We start from the raw sequence: 25,494 nt of genomic DNA, 5'->3' as shown, positions 1-25,494 counted from the left end.
ATGGAGTCTTAGATCAAAATAGATTTACGTTCTTTTTGGTGACATGACAAATAATTTAAATGTGGTGAATTTTTTCACATTTTGATCTGTCTTATATTCGTCTTCAGAAGAGTGTTAAATCCTACTTGCACCTCTGTTTTCACAACAAGTAAGTGATCTCATTTATTATTGTGAGAAATGAAGCAATATATGCAGTAATAAAATATTAAACTCAATCAGTGATTTTAAAAAAGCTTTATGGGACAGCTTTTTTCTCTATTAAGATACCTAACATAGTAAATTGAACATAGTAAGCACTTAAAGTTTGATAATTTAAATAACAGAAATAGTACCAACAGTACTACTTTCATTTCCATTTGAAAGATGTCCCACTTCAAAACATTAAAATGTTTCAAATACGTTAAAGAGCGGTTTCAAAGCAATACTTCCAAACAGAATTATCTCAATGGCAGGGAGGGGGTTAAAAATATTGATGTTAAAAATATTCCATAGTTACCACTAAATAATTACTTTTAGTTATCTCTGGGTTCATGTTCTGTTTTCACATTTATGTTTTCTACAATAAACATTGTAGAAAATGAACATCGATTATTTTTATAATTGTAAAAAAACTGGCCAGGTGCAGTGGCTCACACCTGTAATGCCAACACTTTGTGAGGCTGTGGTGGGAAGACTGCTTGAAGCCAGGAGTTTAATATCAGCCTGGGCAATATAGTGAGACCCCATGTCTACAATCTTTTTTTTTTTAATTAGCTGAGCATGGTGGCACATGCCTGTAGTCCCAACTACTCAGGAGGCTGATATAGGAGGATCACCTGAGCCCAGGAGTTCGAGGCTGCAGTAAGCTACAATCACACTACTGTACTCCAACCTGGGTGAAAGAGTGAGACCTTGTTTCTTAAAAAAACAAACAAACAAAAGTAAGTAGAATCCATTCTAAACAGATCAACCAAAAATAATGTTACATAAAGCACAACTTATGTATGTTGTGAGTTTAATATGAGATAAAGATTATTTTGTTTTCTCAAGGTAGTGGGGAAGAAAAATAATACTAAAGGACCCCAAACCTTTGGAAAATACCATAATTTTTAAATTATACAAATATGTCAACTACAAAATAGCATAAAAATATATTTTGTGTAAAGAAGCCACATATAAATGCATGTGTTTATTTCTTTGTTGTGTTTAATCAAAGCTATCTTGATCACATTATATTATAAGCTAATATAAACCATGTAATCTGGAAAGAATATTAAAGCCTTTATGTCTGAGAAAGTCAAAAGTAGTTTACATGTGTTACTTCTCAAAAACCACTGGTGACTAGAATTAAGTTTTATTTTATAGACTGGGAAACTAAGTCATAGAGTCATCAAAAAATGTATTCAATAACTCAAAAAGTGAATAGAAAGACTACAATTTAGTTCTTCTGACTTCAATTCCACTGATTAGCTGGACCTTCCAGCCCTGCCTTTGTGGACAAGTTGAAGCAACAAAGTAACTTAAAAACTAAAACCAGTTGAACAGGATAGGTTTGCAGGCAATACACCAACAATTTAGTATAATAATACACAATAGCTAGATTGCTTTGGGTTTTTGGTACACTTTATCACTACTCAATAACCCACACAACATCAATAGATGGTGGGACTATACTCTTAGTGCTATTCATATAGAACGGATAAAACACACTCTAGGATTACAATAAATATAAAATCACAGAAAAATCTACACTGGAAAAAGTCCAATGCCTTCCTCTCATCAAGACTCAATAAACACAACAGGATAAATATATTGGAAAGCAAGTCCTTTCCCCCCATTATTTCCAATAACTCTTCCTGATCCCTATAATGATTAATAGGACTTAAGAGAATCTAAAAACCTATTCAAGTTATCCAATTTCCTTCAGAGTGAATAACATCTAAACTTTTCCTAGAATATTTTTAAAGAAATTTTATCTTTAAAGACCATTTCCAGGCCAGGCACAGTGGTTCACGCCTGTAATCTCAAAACCAAAGAATGAGGTGGGCTGATCGCTTGAGCCCAGGAATTTGAGACTAGCCTGGGCAACGTGGTGAAACCCTGTCTCTACAAAAAAAAAAAAGGAAGAAATTAATGTTTACAAAAAATTAGCCAGGCATGGTGGCGCATGCCTGTAGTCCCAGCTACTTGGGAGGCTGAGGTGAGACGATCACTTGAACCCGGGAGGTCAAGGCTACAGTGAGCCACAATCACGCCATTGCATTCCAGGCTGGGTGACAGAGTACAACCCTGTCTCAAGAAAAAGAAAAAAAATTCCAAATTTAAAAAGGAGTAGGAAATATGATATCCTCCTTGTAGTTAACAACACTACTACTTCTCATCTCTTCCTTTTGCTCACATAAAGTAAAAGCACTAGATTATTAAAAAATAAATGATAAAAATCTAATAAGATCTGTGATAATATGCCAGTTTCTTGGAAGCATGCAAGACTGAAATAAGTTTTCAGACTCAGTTATCTAAAGGGTCTAATATTTAGTAAATAAAGGTTATTTAACATTCTCCAGCCAGGTTGACAACATTCCTACTCCTTATCACTTTCCCTGTGAGTAGGCAGAATGCATTCCTTTTTCCAAATGAATAAATTTCCCCTTCCCTTAGAGCTTAGCTGTCTCCCTGGTGAGGTATCATATAGAACAGCTGTTATATTACCAGTATAACAGCAATCCCATCTGATCTAATTGGAAAACATATGGACAGACTGAAACCAAACTTTTGGGGGCTCAGTAACTTTAAGGAAGAAATAATCAAATATATTGATAAAGACTATGAACAATGCCATGAATTCAAATTTTGCACAATCTAAACAAGATCGATTTCAAAAAGCTACTTTAGGTAACGTTAAAGTGCATGCTTTAAATTACCTAGACAAGGCGGGACACGGTGGCTCATGCCTGTAATCCTAGCACTTTGGGAGGCCGAGCAGGTGGATCACAAGGTTAGGAGATTGAGACCATCCTGGCTAACACGCTGAAACCCCATCTCTACTAAAAATACAAAAATTAGCCAGGCTTGGTGGTGGGCGCCTGTAGTTCCAGCTACTCGGGAGGCTAAGGCAGGAGAATGGCGTGAACCCGGGAGGCAGAGCTTGCAGTGAGCCGAGATCATGCCACTGCACTCCAGCCTGGGCGACAGAGCGAGACTCTGTCTCTAAAAATAAATAAATAAATAATTTAATTAATTAAAAAATTATCTAGACAAAATGAAATGGAGAAAGAGCCAGCTCTCAATTTTCAGCCTCTGCTGAAGATCTCAGTTAAACTTTGCCTAAAGGCACCAAATCTTAGATATGTCATTCCTACTCTATGTTTAAGATTTGTCAGCCCTCAGGAATAGTTACCTTTCTTCAAAACCCTGACTCACTTAAACAAATACCCTGATATAGATCAAACTTGCTTAGTCAATGACAGAAATTATAAGTTGCCCTGGGTAATATCATCTGACTTGATCTTATATAAGTAAAGACTTACCAAGCTTATCAAAACTTTTTATTCATTTTTGAATGTTATTCATTTATTTTTAAGACTATAAAATTAGAATTGGATATAGTCATTGAAAAAACTTTAAAAATTCAGAAAAACACAAAGAAGATAATTAAAATTACCCATAATCCCATTACTTAGATTTAACCAATTATTATTTTGGTATATTTCTCTCCTTTTATGCATATTGCTACTTAATATAATGTAAACATTTTAGTGTAAGTTTATAAATTACCAAATTTAGCATAAAATGTGAGAGTAGGAGAATTCCTCTTTCAAAAATCTTCACTGAAAGGGCAAATCCAAAATATAAGCCAAACGAGAGAAGAGCTGATGTAAGTGTGGGTGGTGATGTGGAGGTGAGAGGTGAGAGTTGGGCGTGAAAGGTCCAGAAGTAAACCTGTTGGCCTCTCCACTCCCTATAATGGTTCCCAAACACATCTGAGGAACCCTAAGTCCCCAAATAATACTGTTTAAAAATCACAAATCTAGTCTAACTCATTTAACAGATGAAACTACTTGCTTTTACTAGATAGAGAACTAGTAAAAGAACTAATGAAAGAACTTAGGATCCCACATCTTACAGACAAGTGCTCAGCTTTTGCAACTTGGCTACCCTTTCTACAAAAGTCATCAAATGTTCATTTATCCACTGTTGTTCTTCCTTTAAGAAAAATACAAGGGAAAAAGTTACATAACAAAAAATGAATAATTAATATAATAAGCTAGATCTCAAGGAGTTCCACTTGCCCTAAGCAGGTTCTCATACTATTCCTCATATTACTATGAGTGAGAGAAATGTTCATTTCTAAACTAAAGAGAAAGGCATGATTACATTATTTTCCTCAAGAATACACTGCATGTCCAGTATACCTACAAACTGTTCCTTCTTTTTCACTAATTCAACACTAAATATTTATTAAGACTGTATCTGGGCTGGACAGCAGAGGTATAATTGTGAACAAAACAAACAGAAGTCCTGCCTTCATGGAGTCTGTAAGCCTGACAGGCTTGAGCAAACTGCTTTAACTTTCTGAATCCCAGTGTTTGCCAGTCATAAAGTAAGGCTAATAAGATTTAACTACTGCATTGTTTAAGAATTAAATGACATGATGTAAGTAAAAAAATCCTTATAGGTAATCAGGCATATAATACGTGTTCAGTTAACATTAGTTACCTTTCCTGCCAAAGTGTTAAATATCAGATTAAAAATGAGAGGTGAGAGTGTAAGTCTCTTTGCTATTAAAACACGGATTTGAGGCAGTACAACTGAAATAGCAGGTTAAGATAACTCCAAAGAGATTCTGGGCCAGGCGCAGTGGCTCATGCCTGTAATCCCAGCACTTTGGGAGGCCGAGAGGGGTGGATCACCTAAGGTCAGGAGTTTGAGACCAGCCTAGCCAATATGGTGAAACCCCATCTCCACTAAAAATACAAAAATTAGCTGGGAGTGGTGATGGGTACCTGTAATCCCAGCTACTTGGGAGGCTGAGGGAGAAGAGTCACTTGAACCTAAGAGGCAGAGGTTGCAGTGAGCCGAGATGGCACCACTGCACTCCAGCCTGGGAGACAGAGTGAGACTTTCTTAAAAAAAAAAAAAAAAAAAGATAATTCCAAAGACATTTTTACACTAGGAAAGAAGTAAATATTTCAATACAAAGAAATGAAATTCAGGCCAGGCACAGTGGCTCACACCTGTAATCCCAGCACTTTGGGCAGCCAAGGCGGGAAGATCACTTGAGGTCAGCAGACCAACCTGGCCAACATGGCAAAACCCCACCTCTTCTAAAAATACAAAAATTAGTTAGACATGGTGCCAGGCACCTGTAATCCCAGCTACTAGGAAGGCTGAGGCAGGAGAACTGCTAGAACCCAGGAGGCAGAGGTTGCAGTGAGCTGAGATCGCGCCACTGCATTACAGCCTGGGCAACAGAGCAAGACTGCATCTCAAAAAAAAAAAAAAAAAAAAAAGAAAGAAAGAAATGAAATTCACATGAGCCCTCCCAGTCAAATTCTGTAATTCACCTTGTTTCCTCTGTCACCATTTACTTTCAGTTACTTCTGGACTCTTTCCACAACATTCAGCCCTGTATAGTGTTTAGGAAAGAAAATATAAAGCAAGCAGTCCTCTTCTCCAAATACCATTTATTCATCATATAAATATGGGCAGCTAAACAAGCTAAGATTTATACTTAACAAAATCAACTTAAAAGACAATGGTTTAAAATACAAAATATCAAATCTGAAACCCACCAAAATCTATAAAGGTTTGATCACTATTCACCAATAAGAGTACAAACAGAGGACATAAGCCCTTTTCATTAATATAATATGCAGAAATCAACAAAATGTGAATTGCAAGGTCTTAGACATTCTAAGAGCACCTTGTAAGCCATAGTGCACTGCACACTTGTTAATTATTAATATTAAAGGCACTCTGTTCACTACTAACTTTAATTATATTTCTAATGGGGAAATTCTGTCATTCAAAAGATCAAACATTTGTTTCTTAACCAAATTAATTATACTGGTATGCATCTCAAAACCACCTACCAACAAAAACAGCTCATGTTATTCATAAATAGGAAAATAAATTTGCTACTTATTCAAAGTACTTAATTTTTTTTTAGAGCCAGATAACTTCTGTTTTGAAAGTTTTTTCTTTATGGTTCCTCAGAAGAAGGTGGCAGGGGATGGGAGGGTGTAAGTTGGACAATAAAGAAGACCCCAGCGAAAAAAGAAAATATTTTCTCCATTTTTTTCCAAGAAGAGAGAATACTATGTTCTGAATATGGTACAAATGATGACATTTTCATAATAAGAAGGCTTCATAATCTAAATTAGACTAAAAACAAATCAATAGGAAAAAAGTCAAAGTCACAGAGAAAGACAGATTTTGTTCTCAGTGCAAACTGTTCAACGCCATGCATGCTGACACTAACACATCTTCAAGGACTTTTTGTTCATCTAGAAAGATGTCTTGGAAGAATTAGGCTTTGAGGAAGCACTGAAGGAGGACAAAGTGGTAAATTGTTAAACAGAGAGGGTAATTTGGTTCCTTAAAGATCATGGAAAGAATAGATGGGGCTAAAAATAAAAGATATGAGTGAGAGGAACAGATAGAAGACTTTAAATTGAAAAAAAATAAGCAAGGAGAATGGAAGAAAGGTTGTTTTTGGTTTTTTTTCCAATGAAGACAAAATAATAGGGAAAGACTTTTTCTGACAATAATTATCTGTAGAACAGTGATATTATGAGAGAGATTATTTTGATACAAATTTATCACAGGTACTCACATAGATACACCCAAAAGGATAATTACTTTAAGTAAACCTTTACTATGATTCAAACGTAGGCGTCCAGACATAATCTGTATCTTCTTCATCACATTTTTAGAAATCCTCCTTTAAAGTTACCAGGGCATTCAGGGTAGTCATTTCTAGTCAAAAATAGATGAATCAAAATGTATACTTGAAAAAAAGACTAAGTGATCAAGAAGCAGTCCCTATAATACACTGTCAATATTACTAATAAGGATTTTTGTATCACACCTAAAAAAAAAAACACACAAAAATCAAGATAAAGGCAAAAATCAAGGATTAAAGCTATTTATAACTTAAAATATCATCTAACACTGTCTTTCAGCTAAACAAGGTCTTACATTTTTATTTTCTTCTGATCTATTAAGTACCCTACAGCAGAACTCTCTCCACCCATAATTGACTCATCAGTAAAAACAGCACTGCAATACTTTTCTTCCATTCTTTTTATAAGGGTGCCAGAACATCTGGAAGTTAATATACACGTTTAGAAATGCTAAGATGAAAAGTTACACACATTTTAATTTTAGGGGTCTTTTAAAAAAATAAAGATAAAAAGTCCTAGTCAGACTATATCAATGTGTACATTTTCAACTAGGCAGGAGGCTTCCTGGGGACATAATTCAGAAGATTTGAAACTAATGTTCTGGAGTTTATGCTGCTCCAGAAACTAATCAGACTAAGGAATTTCTACAGAAACTTCAGCACTTAGGCCAGGCATAAGGTATGATAAATTTAGAAGTCCCTGGGCTGGGCCCCACAAAAAATATAAACAAATCTCTCCATCACAGAGAAACTTAGAACCTAATTAATGAAACAATAAGAGCTACAATTTAATATAACAATTGTAAAACATTGTCAAACAGAAAATTCAGGGAGGTGGCTGGGCGCGGTGGCTCACACCTGTAATCCCAGTATTTTGGAAGGCCAAGGTGGGTGGATTGCTTGAGTTCAGGAGTTCCAGACTAGCTTGGGCAACATGGCAAAATCCCATCTCTACTAAAAATACAAAAACCAGCTGGATGCGGTGGTGCATGCCTGCAGTCCCAACTACTCTGGAGGTTGAGGTGAGAGAATCATTTGAGCCCAGGAGGTTGAGGCTGCAGTGAGCCATGATCGTGCTGCAGCACTCCAGCCTGGGAGACAGAGTGAGACCCTGTCTCAAAAAAACAAAAACAAAAACAAAACAGAAAGAAAATTCGGGGAGATGAATGAATAGCACACAGTGGAACGAACACATTAAAAGCCAAGGAAGAGTAGAAATTTTCCCAGATTAATATCTAAGGACCAATTATTTTTAGCAAAATGGTTTCCTACTCTTCTAGACAGTTGGTTTCTTTAAATGCCAATAATATGGATTCTGGAGCTAGACCCACTAGGTTTGAATGTAGGTTCTGCCAGAGCTGGGCTTCTACAGAACTCAATTTCCTTATCTATAAAATGAGGATAATAACAGTAACTAACTCAGTAGCTCCTGTTTTGGAGATTAAATGACTTAATATACATAAGGCACGTAGAACAGTGCCAGGAACATAGTGTGTTTGTAATTACTATTACAATAGTCCACAATCCCTCAAATCTGATGCTCAATACCAGAAGCTGTGAAACTACAAATTTTCCTGTAACTCATTTGGTGGCAAATATCTGACCTACCCTGAATACATTTGGCAACAAAACCTGACCTGAGCAAATGCAAATAAAACCTGACCTGAGCAAAGGCTACTGGTAGTCTTTATTTATCCCACTTAGTGTAAAGATATGTGCATTTTGCTGCAGATATCTTAATGTGTTTGATTACAAGATGCTGCCCCCAATTCACTGGAATGTATTTATGAAAAAATGAAAAAATCTAAATTCTGAAACACATCCAACCCAGAGGTTTTAGATAAAAGACTGTGGGTCTATGTTAACTTTGAAGCCTAGACAGTTTGTATTTCCTTAAAATAAATGGCATCTTCTTAAAGAAACACAAGTAAGTAAGATCCTGAATCTAGTATTAGAGAATATTAGGATGAGGAAAACATTTCCCAGTACAGTTAGAAGGGTCCTATATTCCTAGGTCCTACATTTCCAGGATGTTCTTTTCAAATATAATCCATCTTTGCAGGGCGCGGTGGCTCACACCTGTAATCCCAGCACTTTGGGAAGCTGAGGCAGGCAGATCATCTGACGTCAGGAGTTCAAGACCAGCCTGACCAACATGGTGAAACCCCATCTCTACTAAAAATACAAGAAAGTTAGTTGGGTGTGATGGCACATGCCTGTAGTCCCAGCTACTCAGGAGGATGAAACAGGAGAATTGCTTGAACCTGGGACGTGGAGGCTGCAGTGAGCCAAGATGGTGCCACTGCACTCCAGCCTGGGCAACTGAGACTCTGTCTCAAAAAAAAAAAAAAAAAAAAAAAAACCAGGCTGGGCGTGGTGGCTCATGCCTGTGATCCTAGCACTTTGGGAGGCCGAGGTGGGAGGATTGCCTGAGCTCAGGAGTTTGAGACCAGCCTAGGCAACATGGTGAAACCCCTTTTCTACTAAAATACAAGAAATAAATAAATTAGCTGGGTGTGGCGGCAAGGGCCTGTAGTCCCAGCTACTCAGGAGGCTAAGGCAGGAGAATCGCTTGAACCGGGGAGGCGGAGGTTGTAGCAATCCAAGATGGTGCCACTGCACTCCAGCCTGGTGACAGAGCAAGACTCCGTCTCCAAAAAAAACAAACAAACAAACAAACAAAAATAAATAATCCATCTGTAATATTTTGTTTACATGTCACGGTAGTCAGAGTTTTCAAGTTCTAAATTCTAGGGCTTGCTTAAACAAAGTCTATTCTCATCACTTAGATAACAAAGAAATAATTAAGGTTCTTTGTGGGGCATAAATATGCCTTGAATCATGCAGACCAAACCATCACAGAACTTTAGAGCTGAAAGAAACCCTTCAAAACTAATCTAAATTATTATCCTTTACCTTCCAAATTGTTTTATCATCTGTAAATTCACTCTTCCCTATGAGGTAAGAATAATCTGCCCTAACTTGTCCATAGACTCTGTCTATAGGAACACCCTGTAGGTAAATGCAAATAAACTGGGTGGAGTACACTGACAAACTTGGGATCTAAAAGGATAATTGAATTTAACACAATCAATCTTATAAATTTAGTAAAGTCTCAGATCATACTTTAGAAAATTATAAGAATTTCCAAGTCCAGAATGAAAGGAGACTCACCTAGCACATATTTAAAAATAAATAAATTTTAATAGACCTTAGCAATCTTAATGGGCTCAATGAGTCAACAACATAATGTGGCTGCCAAAAAGCTCCTGTGATTAGGAACTAACCACACCAACATCAGTATCCCATCCAGAAGGAATGAGGTAACTGCCCTCTCTGCTACAAGCTGGTTAGAGCACATCTGGAGTATTATATTCAGCTCTATTCCACATTTTGGGAGAGACACAGAAAGACTGAAAAAGACTAGAAGAGGGCCAGGCACAGTGGCTCATGCCTGTAATCCCAGTATTTTCGGAGGCTCAGGCGGATCACTTGAGGTCAGGAGTTCCAGACCAGCCTGCCCAACATGGTGAAATCCCGTCTCTACTAAAAATACAAAAAGTAGCCAGGCGTGGTGGCATGCACTATAATTCCAGCTACTCAGGAGGCTGAGGCAGGAGAATTGCCTGAAACCATGACGCGGAGGTTGCAATGAGCTGAGACGGCGCCACTGCATTCCAGCCTGGGCAACAGAGTGGAACTCCATCTCAAAACAAAAAACAAAAAAACTATAAGAGAAGTAACCAAGATAGTGAGAAAATTTGAAAACATGTCACATAAAGACCAGTTGAAGGAGCTGAAGTTATTTAGCCCAGACTGAGAGGGATTATGATCCCTGTCCCCAAATCTATAAGAGTTGTCAAGGCACAGAGACAGCCAACTTTTTCTGCATGGTCCCAACAGGCAGAGCCAGATCAATCAGTTAACTAAAAGAAGAAATTTCAGCTAAGCCTATGGAAATATTTCTTCAAATGTAGAGTCACATTAGGAAGTAGTGGCATTTAAAGTCCTGTCTAACCCTAAGGGTCCATAATTTTAAAAATCAAACATTTGGGCCAGCCCGCGGTGGCTCTTGCCTATAATCTCAGCACTTTGGGAGACTGAGGTGGGAGGATAACCTGAGGTCAGAAGTTCGAGACCAGCCTGGCCAACGTGGTGAAACCCCATCTCTACTAAAAATACAAAAACTAGGCGGGCATGGTGGTGTGCACCTGTGATCCCAGCAACTGAGGAAGCTGAGGCAGGAGAATCGCTTGAACCCAGGAGGCAGAGATGGCAGTGAGCCGAAATCGCCCCGCTGCACTCTAGCCTGGGCAACAAGAGCGAAACTCCGTCTCAAAAACAAACAAACAAACAAACAAACAAACATCTGTCATTACCTCAGTGTCTTACTGATTATTATTACTTCTAGTATCACAGCATCTCTCTTCACCCTGCTTAAAATGTTCTACCCAGGACCAGGCGCTGTGGCTCACAACCTGTAATTCCAGCACTTTGGGAGGCCAAGGTGGGCGGATCACCTGAGGTCGGGAGCCCAAGACCAGCCTGACCAACATGGAGAAACCCTGTCTCTACTAAAAATACAAAATTAGCTGGGCTTTGTGGCTCATGCCTGTAATCCCAGCTACTCGGGAGGCTGGGGCAGGAGAATCGCTTGAACCCGGCAGACGGAGCTTGTGGAGAGCCGAGATCGCGCCACTGCACTCCAGCCTGGGCAACAGGAGTGAAACTCCGTCTCAAAAAAGAAAAAAAAGTCCTACCCAGCCAACCAATCAGCTGAATGTTTTGCTGGGTTTGTGGGAGAAAAAGTGCCTGCTTGCTGGGCAATTAGTTTCAGTTTGCAGATCAGTGTCCATGTAAATAAAAAAGGGTCCTAATTGAGGGGCAGGCAAGAGCTCTCAGCTAGATCTCCATGAAAGAAATTATTATTAATTCAAAAAGCATCTATAAGACCTATCCAATCAAATAATATATTATCAATGGCACTTAGTTCTTACAGGAACGTTGAAATTAAAAAATACTGTATGTACAACCATCTTCTCAAATGCCAGGGAATCCAACTTTGCAAGCCAAACCAGTTGTCTCAAATTCAATTATAAGTTTTCCTTCTGCCAAAGAGATACGTTTTCTGTTTAAAGCAAACTGGAGCCCATGCTCCATACTTGATCAAATCATGGTAAAGTCAGTTTAGCCGCTGAGAACTAGATACTGGCAATCCAGACTGAATTCACAGAGAAGTACAAACTACCTAATATTTAAAACACAGGAAAGTTATCGAAACTAGACATCCTTCTAAAAATTTTTCACCCAAAGACTACCACAGACGTAAGTATAATGTTCGTTCATGAAAATTACCAAAAGCCTTGAACAGTTCAGATGACAAATATTTTTCAATCCGGCTTTACTGCAGTTTAAATTGAATTGGATTCTAAGCAACTCCAGTGAAAGTATTAGAGAATATAGTAAATATATGACGGACTTAGCAAAAATACTCTGTGCTGCTTCCTCTCTGTGCTTTTTAAAGTGAAGCCTAGAAGCAATCTAAGTGTCCATAAATAAGGGCTTGGTTAAATAAATTATGATACATTCTTACCCTGGAAAATGCAACTATTAAAAAGAATAAAGTAGGCCCTAGATACTGACATTTTTTTTTAAAGTCCATGATACCTAGTTAAGTGAATACCACAAGTGGCAAAACATGTAGAGAATTATTCCATTTTGATTTTTTAAAATCTATTTTTAAATACCCTGTGTGTATGTTCATATATGCCCAGCAAAAACAGTTGAAAAAGATCTGACAAATTGCTAACAGTAGTAACCTCCAGGGACTGACTGAAACTAGGAGGCAGTGAAGGAGTGACTTTCCCTTTTTCCTTTGCGGACTTCTGGTTGTTTGTATTTTTTTGCCAGTAGGGGTAACCTCTGTGGTTGAAAAATAACAACATAAAAATAGTAAAAGTAAAATAAGATGAATTACACAGATCTACGTATCAGATACTAACCAAAGTGATCTTTCTTCTTAAATGCTACTGTATGCTTAAAACTCCAGAGAATCTAATTCATTCTTTTTCTATTATATTTTACTAAAACAAATAAAAATCACCACAAGTCCCTAATAGTTTTCTCAAATGCTTTCTATACACACACACACACACACACACACACACACACACACCCCCACAGGCCTGGTCATAAGCATAGCTAACACACATGGAGCTTATTCTACACTAGGAACTGTTGTAAACACAGTAAGTGTTAACTTATTTAATCTTCCCAGCAGGCCTGGTGCAGTGAATCATGCCTGAAATCCTCGAAGTTTGGGAGGCCAAGGCAGGAGGATTACTTGAGTTCAGGAATTCAAGACTAGCCTGGGCAATATAGTGAGCCCTCATCTCTACAAAAAATACAAAAAATTAGCTGGGCGTGGTGACTCACGCCTATAGTCTCAGCTACTCAGGAAGCTGAGGTGGGAGGATCGCTTGAGCCTAGGCAGCAAAGGTTGCAGTGAGCCAAGATTGCGCCACTGCACTTCAGCCTGGGCAACAGAGCCAGACCCTGTCTCAAAAAAAAAAACAAAAACAAAAACAAAACAGTCTTCACAGCAACCTTATGAAGTAAGTACTACTATAATATTATCTTCATTTCACAATCGAAGAAACTGAGTCCAAAGAACTTCAGTGAGCCGCCTAAGCTTACACAGCTAACAAGGGGAAGAGCTAGGATTCAAACCTAAGAATAAACTCCAGAGTCCATACTCTCAACCACTATGCTTCCTGTCTCTCAGTAATGTCAGTCTTTCTATATGAAAGCCAAAAGGGGTTACAGGTAAAACCCAGCTAGCTAATGTGCTCCTTGAAGCTGGAAGAGATGCACACTTGGCTTTTTATGGGTGAATAATCCTACTTATGTCATTGCCAAGCTCCAACCCAAGGCTCAAGACTGTATTAAGGCTCATAACCACGTGGGAAAATTCTCTACACACTCAATTATAGTCCAAAGTCCATACCTGACTCCACAGTAAATCACTAAGCCTAAGATTTAGGTCAGAGATTCAGCTAGACAAACGATTTGGACAAATCTCTACCCCAACTCAAAGCAAGAGAACTCAAACTTTTGCCCAACATCTTGACAAGGTAGGTTTTCGTTTTGTTTTGTTTTGTTTTAGTTCTAGGCCCACTTTAGATTTAAACGGGGAAAGAATAGGAGTTGTCTCTAACTTTGGTTGAAGACTTCAGCAAGAAAAGCTTTTTCTACATGGGCTCAAACAGAAATTGGCATTTATCAGCATCAGCAAAGTTGAACATCCTAGCTTAAGGAGACAAAAATAGGCATCCTTGCTTAAATTGTGTATTTGTCCAAACATGTTGACCTTATAATTGTGGAAGAAAAAAATGGTGCGAGGAAGAGATTTAACCTAATTTGTAAATGTGCTCAGCCTAGATACACACCTGTCCCAAATGACCTACTGAATCCACTTATGTGCAGGGACAACATGAATTACAATGCCTTTTTTGTTTTTTTGTTTTGCCCTCAAGTGGTCCCTACTACTGTTTGTAAACAAAATCCTCTCACTACCTTTCTTCCACCTGTCATACACACACATCTGATATTTACATAAACAAGAAGAAATGAACGGGGAAACTGGAGCTCTGGGAGGAATTCCTTACCCTCAGCTTTTGACCCAGTGGTTGAAGGAGGTACTATGCGGGCTTTCAAACTTCCCCAAATAACCCAGGCAGAGAGGCTGGGTGCGCGAACCCAACCCAAAAGTTGGCGCCCATTCTGGGTCTCTGAAAAAGGCCAGAAAGCCCTGTTGGGAAGAAGATGAGATGCCTTCCACCCAGCAGCCACCCCCTCCCGAGGGAGCACAGCCCACGGGGGACAAAAGACTTTCCAGATTGATCGGGGGCGGGAGGAGGACTAGCTGGAGCTGGGATCCCCCCTCCGGAGCCAGAACCTGAGAAGTCTTTGGGGCAAGAAACGATAAATTATAGGCAAGAGCCCAACCCCAGATGCCGGGGCTGGGGTGAGGACGGGTCCTGCCCGAGAGGGAGCGCCGGACTCACCTGGAGAAGGCGAAGAGGGGGCCTCGGTGGCAGGTGGGGTTGGGGGGACGCTGCTGCTGCTGGGGAGATCGAGGGTCGGGGTCCGGGGAGTCGTGGGCGCCGGTACGGTGGTCGCTACAGGGGTGGTCGGCACGGGGCCAGTGATCGTCGAAAGGGTGGTCGGCGGGGGTCTGGTCGGCGCCTGAGAGGTGGTCGAAGCGCGTTCCGCCGCCGGAGGGGTAGTCGGCGAGGGGCCGAGCGGCGCCTGAAAGGTGGTGGAAGCGGGTCTGGCTGTCGCCCGAGGAGGGGTGGTCTCCGGGGACTGGGCTGGAGAAGTCGCAGCCAGGGGTCGGTGGACGGTGGCGCGCAGGGGCCCGGTCCTCGGGGCCTGGGCCGTAGGAGCCGTCGCCCTAGGGAAGGGGTGGCTGGGCTCGCCCCGCAACCCAGGGCCCGGCGACGCGTCCACCTGCCCTGCGGCCCCGCTGCCACCGGTGACATTCCCCGCCGAGGCGGCTGAGGCGGCGGCGGCGGCGGCGCAGCACAACAGGGCGAGGCCGCCCAGGCTCGGCAGGCTCCTCATGGCGCGCTCGGCTCCGCCATTCATTCATTCAGCCAGTCGGTTGGTCAGTCATCTTCTCCTCGCTGCAATCCTACCGAGGAAGCTTCCGCAGCCGCCGCCGCCACCGGGCGCACCATCGCCACCTCCCTCTGACAGGCGGCCGGCCCCGCGGGCGGGCCCCAGCGCGGAGGGAGCGACCGGACCAAGCACGGACCGCCCGCCCTCCTCGATTGGCAGCCCCGCCTAACCAATGGGAGGCCAGGGTCGCGCACGTGATCCTCCCGCTTCCCGGCCTCTTTGTGGGCCCGTGGGCCAATCAGAGGACGTCCAGGAGAGGAGGCGGTCCGTTAGGCGGGAGAAGGGTGGTGCGAGCCCAGCTCCAGCCCGCCGGGCTCGCGGCGGCCCCGGCTTTGTCTGCCCAAGGAGTGGGGCGCGGGCCTGGGGCACCGGGCGCCGCGGAGCAGACAAAGGATGCGCCCCGCGCGGCCGACGCCGGGCCTAGTCATCTGCTCCACCGGGCTGCGAGCACGACCCGGGGGTGGATCAGCACTCGGGAGCGTCTCCGCCCTCCTGAACAATGGGGCGCCGGCGCCGTACCCCGGCTCGGGCGGGGACCACGCGGGAACCCCGCGATGGGAGAGGGCGGCGGCAGCGACGATGTAGAGCTTAACATGCCCTCTGCTGCTCCAGAGAGCCTGGTCGCAGCCTTGCGAGGTCTCTGCCGCCATTCCCATTTCAGAGATGGAGAAACTGAGGCCCTTGTTGAGGCCCTCTCTGAACCGAGACCCACGCCGTCACCAGAAACCTGCTGTGGGCCAGGTTGTGTGTCAGGCTGGACGAGGGGGCGGGACCGGGCGGTGGAGACCCCTCAGGGCAGAAGGTGCAGGCCTCCTGCGTGGAGGAGACAGTCTCGCAAGCACACTTCCCTAAACCTCAGGAAGAATAGGATCAGACAGGGTTGAACCTCAACTTGATGTCTCTTGCTGAATGGTTTTGTCGCTTGAGCGCGGTTTTTTCACCACTAAAATGGAGACGATAGGACACCCCTCACCCCGCTCACAGAGCTGTTGTGAGAATTAAGTCATGGACATAAAGGGTTTAGCCCAGCCCCTGGCCCACTGTTGTAACCCTCATTATTGCTAACTATTCTCAGCATTCTGCGCCAGGGCAAGCCTAGGATTAGAAAGCAGCCCCAGGCCACAGCCCTTCAGTGCCCCCAGAGCCTCCGGCTGATTGCAGGGATTGGGGTGGGGCTACTAGCCGAGCTTGACCCTGGGTGACATTAAACCCTGGATCAAGCTGGAATTCGGACACGCAGCCTCGCATCATCCGCCCAGGATCCGAGCTAGGTCAGGCGCTGCTGCTTCGGCTCAGCAGCTTCCAGGGGGAGCCAGGCAGGGCGGGTTTGTCATCTGATGGGGCTTAATCCAAGCCCCACTGCTAACCCAATCGCGGCCTCCCCTACGTGATGTTTGGCTTTGTGCATGGTTTCCCATTAGTCACTGGTCTTCAACCAGACCGGCAGGATGAGATTTTTATGTGTGAACTTGTGTATGTTAATGAAAGCATGCATTTATTTTCCTGCATGAACAGTGGGTGGGGGAGGCTGTGTATGAATGCATAAACATGTTTGTGAGTCTTGTGTGTATGAGTATTGTATGTATCTGCGTGAGTTTATGAGTATGGGAGATTGTATCTATTTTCATACATTGTGTCTTAATAATCTGTGCATGTGTACTGGTGTGTGTTTTTGTGTATTTTCTGTGTTTTTGCATTTGTGGTTATGTATGGGTGTGTCTTGATAGGTCTGTGTATATAAGACAGCGGGAATGAGGGAGAAGGTGAGTGTTCTGTCTTCAGGACCAATATTTAGCAAGCACTAACCAAGGTTCTATTTTTACTTTGCTTTGGAAGTATTCCCTTGCTGATCCTCCCTGGCCCTTCAAACCCCAACCAAAATGCCACATTCTCTAAAAGACATTCCTGGATTTGAGTGGGAATTAATCTCTCCCCTCTTATATCCCCACCACCCCTTGTTTATGCATTGATTACAGCCCTGATCTACCAATTTACCTCATCCTTGCCTCTTCCTAAAAGGATTAAGGATGGCTTTCAGAAATATATACAACAGGATAAATCGAATTGCCCACATGGCTTTATTACTTCTCATAGGCATGCATCAGCCTTAATACTAGAACTTGTTATTTATGTGTCTGTCTCTTACATCGGCTGTTCTCCCTGTTCTCAGTACCTAGCAGGGGTAACACATGTAAGTGCTAACCCATGCTGGTTAAATTGAATTAATTGAAGTCTTGTGGTGCTTGTGGGAGGAGCTTGTGTCTTTAGAGTCAGACAGACTTGGTTCGTGACTGCCAACTCTGTGACCTTGGAGGAAACCTTTCACCTCTCTGAGCCTCAGTTTTCTTTTTTTTTTTTTTTAATTTGAGACAGAGTTTCACCCTTGTCACCCAGGCTGGAGTGCAATGGCGCCATCTTGGCTCACTGCAACCTCCGCTTCCCAGGTTAAATCCATTCTCCTGCCTCAGCCTCCCGAGTAGCTGGGATTACAGGCACCCACCACCAGGCCCAGTTAATTCCTGTATTTTTAGTAGAGACGGGGTTTCATCATGTTGGCCAGGCTGATCTCGAACACCTGAGATCAGGTGATCCTCCCGCCTAGACCTCCCAAAGTGCTGGGATTACAGACATGAGCTGCCGCGCCAGGCCAGTTTTCTCAACTATTAAATGGGGCCAATAAATCGTCTCTCATTTGTTGAGCTAAGGATTGAGGAGAATGGTTTTACAGAGCCTAGCACATAGACAGTGCTCAAGGTGTGTAGGTTCATATTTTTGTTATACTATTGCTAACTTTGAGCCTTGTTGGCTGAAGGACCAGAGCAGAAACCCCTGCCCTGTAAGTTCCCCATCAGGTGACATGGCCTGACAGTTGCCCTACCTGATATTTCCAAATGATATCTGAAAAGTGCTGGGTTGGCCCTGAGCTTTGCTGTATCAGAGGTTCTCTGGCAAGGGGGAAAAAGCTGATGCAGCTTCTTGGCCAGGAGAGACACAGAGCAAATGACTAGAAGACCTTGTCTAGTGATTCAGGTCAGCTCTCTGCCTTAGGCAAGGATCATCCATGCCAGGGCTTTTAAGATGGGATAATTAGCCTGTAATATGTATAGAAAATATTGAATTTTTTGAAAGATTTTAGTAATTTAAATGTATTAATGTCCATTCAACATTTAATTCTTAAATTTCCTTAATCTTAAATCTTCCTTAATCTCTAAACTACAAGATGACTTTCTTAGGAATTTTGTTTGTGTTTAAAAATTGGAAACACCTTACATATCTGCCATCAGACAAAGGTATTATTATACCAGTTAAACTTAATCATATAAAGTCATTGTACGTGTAGCTATGAGGACAGTGTAGCAAATATTAATAGTAAATAATTGAGCTCATAGCCTGTGCTAGACACTATACCAAGAGCTACATATGAATTATTTTGTTTAATCCTAAGAACCCCAGGAAGTAGGTACTACTGTGTCTTAGTCCATTCGGGCTGCTGCAACAAAGTACTGTAGATTGTAGCTTGTAGACAACAAAAAATATATCTCTCTCAGTTCTGGTGCCTGGGAAGTCCAAGATCAGGGCACCAGCAGATTCAGTGAGTTCCCTGGGTGTCCTTTAAAAGGACACTAATTCCATTCATGATGGCTCTGCCCTCATAACCTAATCACCTCCCAAAGGCTTCCAAATACTTTCACATGGGGTGTTAGGATTTCAACGTATAAATTTTAGAGGGACACAAACATTCAGTCTATAGTCTATTATTATCTGCATTTTACAGATAAGGAAACTAGGACGCAGGTTAAGCAACTTGCCCATGGTCACTTAGTAAATAATAGAGCTAGAAATCAAACTGAGGCTGGCTGGCTCCCACTGACACCCTTAACTATAAAGGGAAAATACTTATAATGGTAAGAAGAAAAGAAAAAAATTACAGCTGTGACACTCTGTGTAACAGAACATCAACTGGCACTTTTTCTGTTGCTCCAGAACTGTAGCTAAGGCCCATGAGACCTGGAGCCAAAGGCTTAGGGAAGGACCACAGAACAGCAGGAGTCAGAGAGGGCCTTGTTGGAGCCAATGTGCAGCCTGACTTTTCTCCTAGGCAAAGGAGATGCTGTAAAGGGCCCCATCTGATTTCTCACTTTATAGTCAGCACCTAGCACAGTGTCAAATACGCAGAAATGGCTCAAGAATTGTCTGTGAGCCAGGCGCAGTGGCTTACGCCTGTAATCACAGCACTTTGGGAGGCCAAGGTGGATGGATCACAAGGTCAGTAGTTCAAGACTAGCCTGGCCAGGCTGGGCACGGTGGCTCACGCCTGTAATCCCAGCACTCTGGGAGGCCAAGGCGGGCAGATCAGGAGGTCCGGCGATTGAGACCATCCTGGCTAACATGGTGAAATCCCGTCTTCACTAAAAATAGAGAACATTAGCGGGGTGTGGTGGTGGGCGCCTGTAGTCCCAGCTACTCGGGAGGCTGAAGTAGGAGAATGGCGTGAACCTGGGAGGCAGAGCTTGCAGTGAGCCGAGATCATGCCACTACACTCCAGCCTGGGCGACACAGCAAGACTCCGTCTCAAAAAAAAAAAAAAAAGAAGACTAGCCTGGCCAACATAGTGAAACCCCATCTCTACTAAAAATACAAAAAAGTTAGCCAGGTGTGGTGGTGAACGCCTGTAATCCCAGCTACTCAGGAGGCTGAGGCAGGAGAATTGCTTGAACCTGGGAAGCAGAGGTTGCGGTGAGCCGAGATTGTGCACTCAAGCCTGGGCAACAGAGCAAGATTCCATCTTGAAAAAAAATTTTTTTTAATTGTCTATGAAGTCTTATGATGTGGCAGATGCTGTTCCAGGAGTTTTACATTCATAACACATTTATTCCTCAAAGACAGGCTATCATCTGCACTTCGAAGAAGAGGAAACTGAGCCTCCAAGAGCTTAAGGGACTTACTTGCCCAAGGCCCTTGTGACTCAAAAGCCCAGGCTCTTCTCTATCACTACAGTCCATTAATGTGGCCGCTATGCGTTGCACATAGTAGGAGGTCAGTGAACACATACTAAAAGAAAGGCTACACATGCACCAAATTTAACCCTTCTGCTAGAAAAGAGAAGCTTTGGGAGTGAGAAAATAAAATAAAGCATAATAATATGATAGATATGGCTCAGCAAAATAACTTCATCTCCCAGACTCCAATAAAACACAGACACCTTTCCCCTTTCTTGTTTCATTGAAACAGCAATGCTGACATGGACTATTTCTAATCCTGCCGGGGGCTGGCCTCCTATCAGATGTGGCTAAATGCAAGGTTTGGCATCTTCTGCAGACAACTGTGGGATTATGGGGCCACTGTTCACAAAGTCGGCCCAGCAAAGGACACTAACAGACAAGTCACAGAAAGGAATACAAATGACTAAGAAATATGAAATACTGCATATGCAACTTGAATAATTAAAGAATTGCAAGTTGAGATAAGGAGTTGCCATTTTTTTAACCTATTGATTTGGCAACAATTTTTACAAACTGGTAATATTTGTTATGGTCTCTCACGTTGATAGAAATATAAAGTGAAACAACCTTTCCAGGAAGCCTTAAAAGTGTTTATACTCTTTGACCCATTATTTCCACTTTTTTTTTTTTTGAGTCGGAGTCTCGCTGTTTTTGCCCAGGCTGGAGTGCAATGGTGCGATCTTGGCTCACCGCAGTCTCCACCTCCTGGGTTCAAGCGATTCTCCTGCCTCAGCCTCTCAAGTAGCTGAGATTACAGGCATGCGCCACCATGCCCAGCTAATTTTGTATTTTCAGTAGAGATGGGGTTTCTCCATGTTGCTCAGGCTGATCTCGAATTCCCGACCTCAGGTGATCCGCCTGCCTCAGGCTCCCAAAGTGCTGGGATTACAGGCGTGAGCCAGTGCACCTGGCCCATTATTTCTGCTTTTAATAATCTATCCAAAGGTCAGGCACAGCGGATTATGCCTGTGATCCCAACACTTTGGGAAGCTGAGGTGGGCAGATCACTTGAGCCCAGGAGTTCAAGACCAGCCTGGGCAATGTGGTGAAACCCCGTCTCTACTAAAAAAAAAAAAAAAAATACTAAAAATTAGCTGGGCATGGTGGTGTGCACCTGTAGTCCCAGCTACCTGGGAGGCTGAGGTGGGAGATCACCTGAGCTTGGGAAGTCGAGGCTGCAGTGAGCCATGATCATGCCACTGTACTCCAACCTGGGCAACAGAGGGAGCCCCTGTCCCAAAAAGAAAAAGAAAAAAAATCTACCCAAGGGAAATAAATAATCAGATGTAAATATATATGTACAAAAATGTTCACCAGTGTTATATAATTATAAAAATTAGAAAAATCTAAACAGTTAACAAAGGATTAGTTGAGTACTTTGTGCTCTATGATGTTTCTATGTAGAAATACTATACATCTATAAAAAATGATACTCACCTGCCCAGCGCTGCCTGCCCAGCACTGCCCACCCAGTGCCTGTCCCCAGACCGAGGCCCAGTCCCCTTTGCCCTTGTCCATCAAAGGTGCCGCCAGCGTGTCTGACAAACTGCCCTACAAAGTTGCTGACATCGGCCTGACCGCCTGGGGACACAAGGCCCTAGACATTATGGAGAAGGAGATGCCGGGCCTGATGGTCATGCAGGAGCTGTACTTGGCCTCCAGGCCACTGAAGGGCGCCTGCATTGCTGGCTGCCTGCAAGTCACTGTGGAGATGGCCATCCTCATTGAGACCCTCATTTCCCTGAGCGTTCAGGAGCAGTGGTCTAGCTGCAACATCTTCTCCACCCAGGACCATGCAGTGGCTATCTTTGCCAAGGCTGGCATGCCAGTGTTCATCTGGAAGGGCAAAACAGATGAGAGGCACCCATGGTGCATTGAACAGACACTGTACTTCAAGGACGGGCCCCTCAACATGATTCTGGATGATGGGTGTGACCTTACCAGCCTCGTCCACACCAAGTACATACCCACAGCTCATGTCGGGCATCTGAGGCATCTCTGAGGAGACCAAAACCAGGGTCCATAACCTATACAAGATGATAGCCAATGGAATCCTGAAGGAGCTTGCCATCAAGTCAATGACTCCATCACCAAGAGGAAAATTGACAGCCTCCATGGCTGCCCGGGAGTCCCTCATAGATGGCATCAAGTGGGCCAAGATGTGATGATTGCCAGCAAGGCAGCAGTGGTAGCAGGCTATGACGATGTGGGCAAGGGCTGTGCCCAGGCCTTGCAGGGTTTTGGGGCTCATGTAATCATCACTGAGATTGACCCAATCAGCACACTGCAGGCTGCCATGGAAGGCTATAAGGTGACCACCATGGACGAGGCCTGTCAGGAGGGCAACATCTTTGTCATCACCACAGCCTGTGTCAATATCATCCTTGGCCGGCACTTTGAGCAGATGAAGGATGATGCCATCTTGTGTAACACTGGACACTTTGACGTGGAGATCGATGTCAGGTGGCTCAACAAGAATGTTGTGGAGAAGGTAAACATCAAGCCCCAGGTGGACTGGTACTGGCTGAAGAATGGGTGCCACATCATCCTGTTGGCTGAGGGTTGGCTGGTCAACCTGGGTTGTGCCATGGGCTGCCCCAGCTTTGTGGGGTGTAACTCCTTCATCAACCAGGTGATGGTGTAGATTGAGCTGTGGACCCACCCAGACAAGTACCCCGTTGGGGTTCACTTCCTGCTCAAGAAACTGGATGAGGCAGTGGCTGAAGCCCCGGCTGGGCGAGCTGAATGTGAAATTGACCAAGCTAACTGAGAAGCAAGCCCAGTAGCTGAGCACATCCCGCGATGGCCCCTTCAAGCTGGATCACTACTGCTGCTGAGAGTCCGGCCTGCCCTTCACCTTCCAGCTGCTGTCCTTGCTCAGGCCCCATCTCTTCTCCCTAAGAGCAAATGGCACCAACTTTGCGATTGATTTGTCAGTGTCTCCCATTGATGGGGCTGGTCACTCAGTTTTTGGCCTCTGCAGCATCCCTCACACTATATCAAGTGTGGCAGGGGGAACTGAGAGGCCTCTCGTCAAGCCCTGGTCATGATGGAGGTACAAGGGAGGCATCCACAGGGAACCATGAGTTGAATGGTCTTGGAACTGCTCACTAAGTCAGTCCTTCCTTAGTCTGGAAGTTGGTAGTGGAGTCACAAAGCCCGTGTACCTTACCATTCAGGTAAGGTTCCGGGTCTGTGGACTTATATCCGTGTGCTTGGTTTATAGATTCATTGGTTCCTCAGCCATGGCAGATGAGAAGGAGCTACATTGAAGGGCAAAGAGGAACTGTTGTTTGACTTTTCCTGAGAGCCTGGCTTAGGGCTGGGCCTTCTCTTAAACCTTATAACAATGAGGTTGGTACTTTTAGTCCCTGTTTTACAGGGGTCAGAATAGACTTTAAAGTGATAACTGAGAAAGGACAGAGAAGTGACAGCCAGAGGGGCCATAAAAACATAAAAGCAGGCATAGATCTGCTACCACTTTGTAATAAGATGGTTCCTATCACAACCCCGGGTCAAAAAGATAATAATTTGGTTTATAATGTTAAAAGAAAGCAGGAAAGTGGGTAAATAAAAATCTTGGTAACTGAAAAAAAAAAAAAAAGATGATACTCAGGCACAGTGGCTCATGCCTGTAATCCCAACACTTTGGGAGGCCCAGGCGGGCGGATTGCTTGAGCTCAGGAGTTCGAGACCAGCCTGGGCAAAATGGTGAAACCCCATCTCTACCAAAAATACAGAAAAATTCGCCTGGCATGGTGGTTGCACCTGTAGTTCCAGCTATTCTAGAGGCTGAATTGGGAGGATCACTTAAACCCCAGAGGTGGAGGTTGCAGTGAGTGGAGATGGTGCCACTGTACTCCAGCCTGGGTGACAGAGTGAAACCCTGTCTCAAAAAAAATAAATAAAAAGATACTTATGAAGGAAATTCTTACGATATAAAATTGTGGAAAAAATCGTTAATATAACTATTTATGCCATGACCCCCAATTATGTAAATGATAATATATGCAGAGAATAAAATACCAAAAGGAAATACACCAAAATGTTAACATTCTTTTCTTCTGAGTGACTGCATTATGGATATTTAACTTTTTTCTCCTTCATAGTTTTCTGCATTTTCCAATTTTTTTATAGTGAGCACTTATTACTCTCAAAAATCAATAACAATCAACAATAGCATTAATTTGAATCTGGAGATATGTCTCTGCCAACCACATCCCTGACCTGCCCTCATGGTATCTCAAGAGGATGAGAGGAAGAAAGGCTCAAGTTGTAAACCCACATTAAATGCAAGGCACCATCCCCAAACAATGAAGCTAAATGTTGAAATCCTGCTTCAAAGGTCCTCTGATGCTAAAATAAGCCCAGAAAAGCATTTGCTACAGTTCTTGGAGATCTATTGAAGGACGTCATTCACAGTGGGCACCAAGTCAAACCCTCACTCGTCATCAGTGTTGGCTGCAATACAAAGAATTTGAACCAATTTGGGGAGGAATAGGGTTGGAGCTTCACAAATAACTCTATCCCTTAGGTTGCTATCATTGTAATAAAGGGGATTACTGACAGGTGCACAGCACAGAGCTTTCCCAGCCATCATCTCATTTGAACTTGACAACAACCTGGAGAAAAGATGTTGATAGTAACAACAACAACAATAACAACGATGACGGAGACTTAACATTTACTGAATACTTATTATGTGCCAGGAATCAATTCTAAACACTTCACATACATTGTGCCTTTTAATTAAAAAGCAAAAACAAAACAAAACAAAACCAGGGGCTTGCTCTGTCACCCAGGCTAGAATGCAGTGATATAATCATAGCTCACTGCAGCCTCAAACTCCTAGGCTCAAGTGATCCTCCTGCCTCAGCCTCCCGAGTAGCTGGGACTACAGGTGCACATTACCTTTTAAAAAATTTT

General features: G+C 43.1%; 1 protein-coding gene, 2 long non-coding RNA genes and 1 pseudogene across 3 annotated transcripts in view; 2 read left to right on the top strand and 2 right to left on the bottom strand.

Moving 5' to 3' along the window:
* LOC144335150 (uncharacterized) overlaps positions 1–9,245 on the bottom strand; it is a 42,931-nt gene extending 33,686 nt beyond the window's left edge. The window contains exon 1 of the long non-coding RNA XR_013405631.1: positions 9,100–9,245. This is a non-coding gene — a long non-coding RNA (uncharacterized LOC144335150). The remainder of the gene's footprint in view (positions 1–9,099) is intronic.
* MEGF9 (multiple EGF like domains 9) overlaps positions 1–15,661 on the bottom strand; it is a 109,974-nt gene extending 94,313 nt beyond the window's left edge. The window contains exon 1 of the mRNA XM_015116946.3: positions 14,950–15,661. Coding sequence (XP_014972432.2) covers positions 14,950–15,532 — 583 coding nt within the window. The 5' untranslated portion in view covers positions 15,533–15,661. The remainder of the gene's footprint in view (positions 1–14,949) is intronic.
* Positions 13,894–25,494, top strand: part of LOC114672733 (uncharacterized) — a 42,662-nt gene continuing 31,061 nt past the window's right edge. The window contains exon 1 of the long non-coding RNA XR_003723149.2: positions 13,894–14,016. This is a non-coding gene — a long non-coding RNA (uncharacterized LOC114672733). The remainder of the gene's footprint in view (positions 14,017–25,494) is intronic.
* On the top strand, positions 21,876–23,551 carry LOC704384 (adenosylhomocysteinase pseudogene; annotated as a pseudogene).

Source organism: Macaca mulatta, chromosome 15 (genome assembly GCF_049350105.2).
Source record: "Macaca mulatta isolate MMU2019108-1 chromosome 15, T2T-MMU8v2.0, whole genome shotgun sequence".
In the NCBI taxonomy this organism is placed as follows: Eukaryota; Metazoa; Chordata; class Mammalia; order Primates; family Cercopithecidae; genus Macaca; species Macaca mulatta.
Note: the sequence above shows the minus strand (reverse complement) of the source record. Positions and strands in the feature narration are given on the sequence as shown.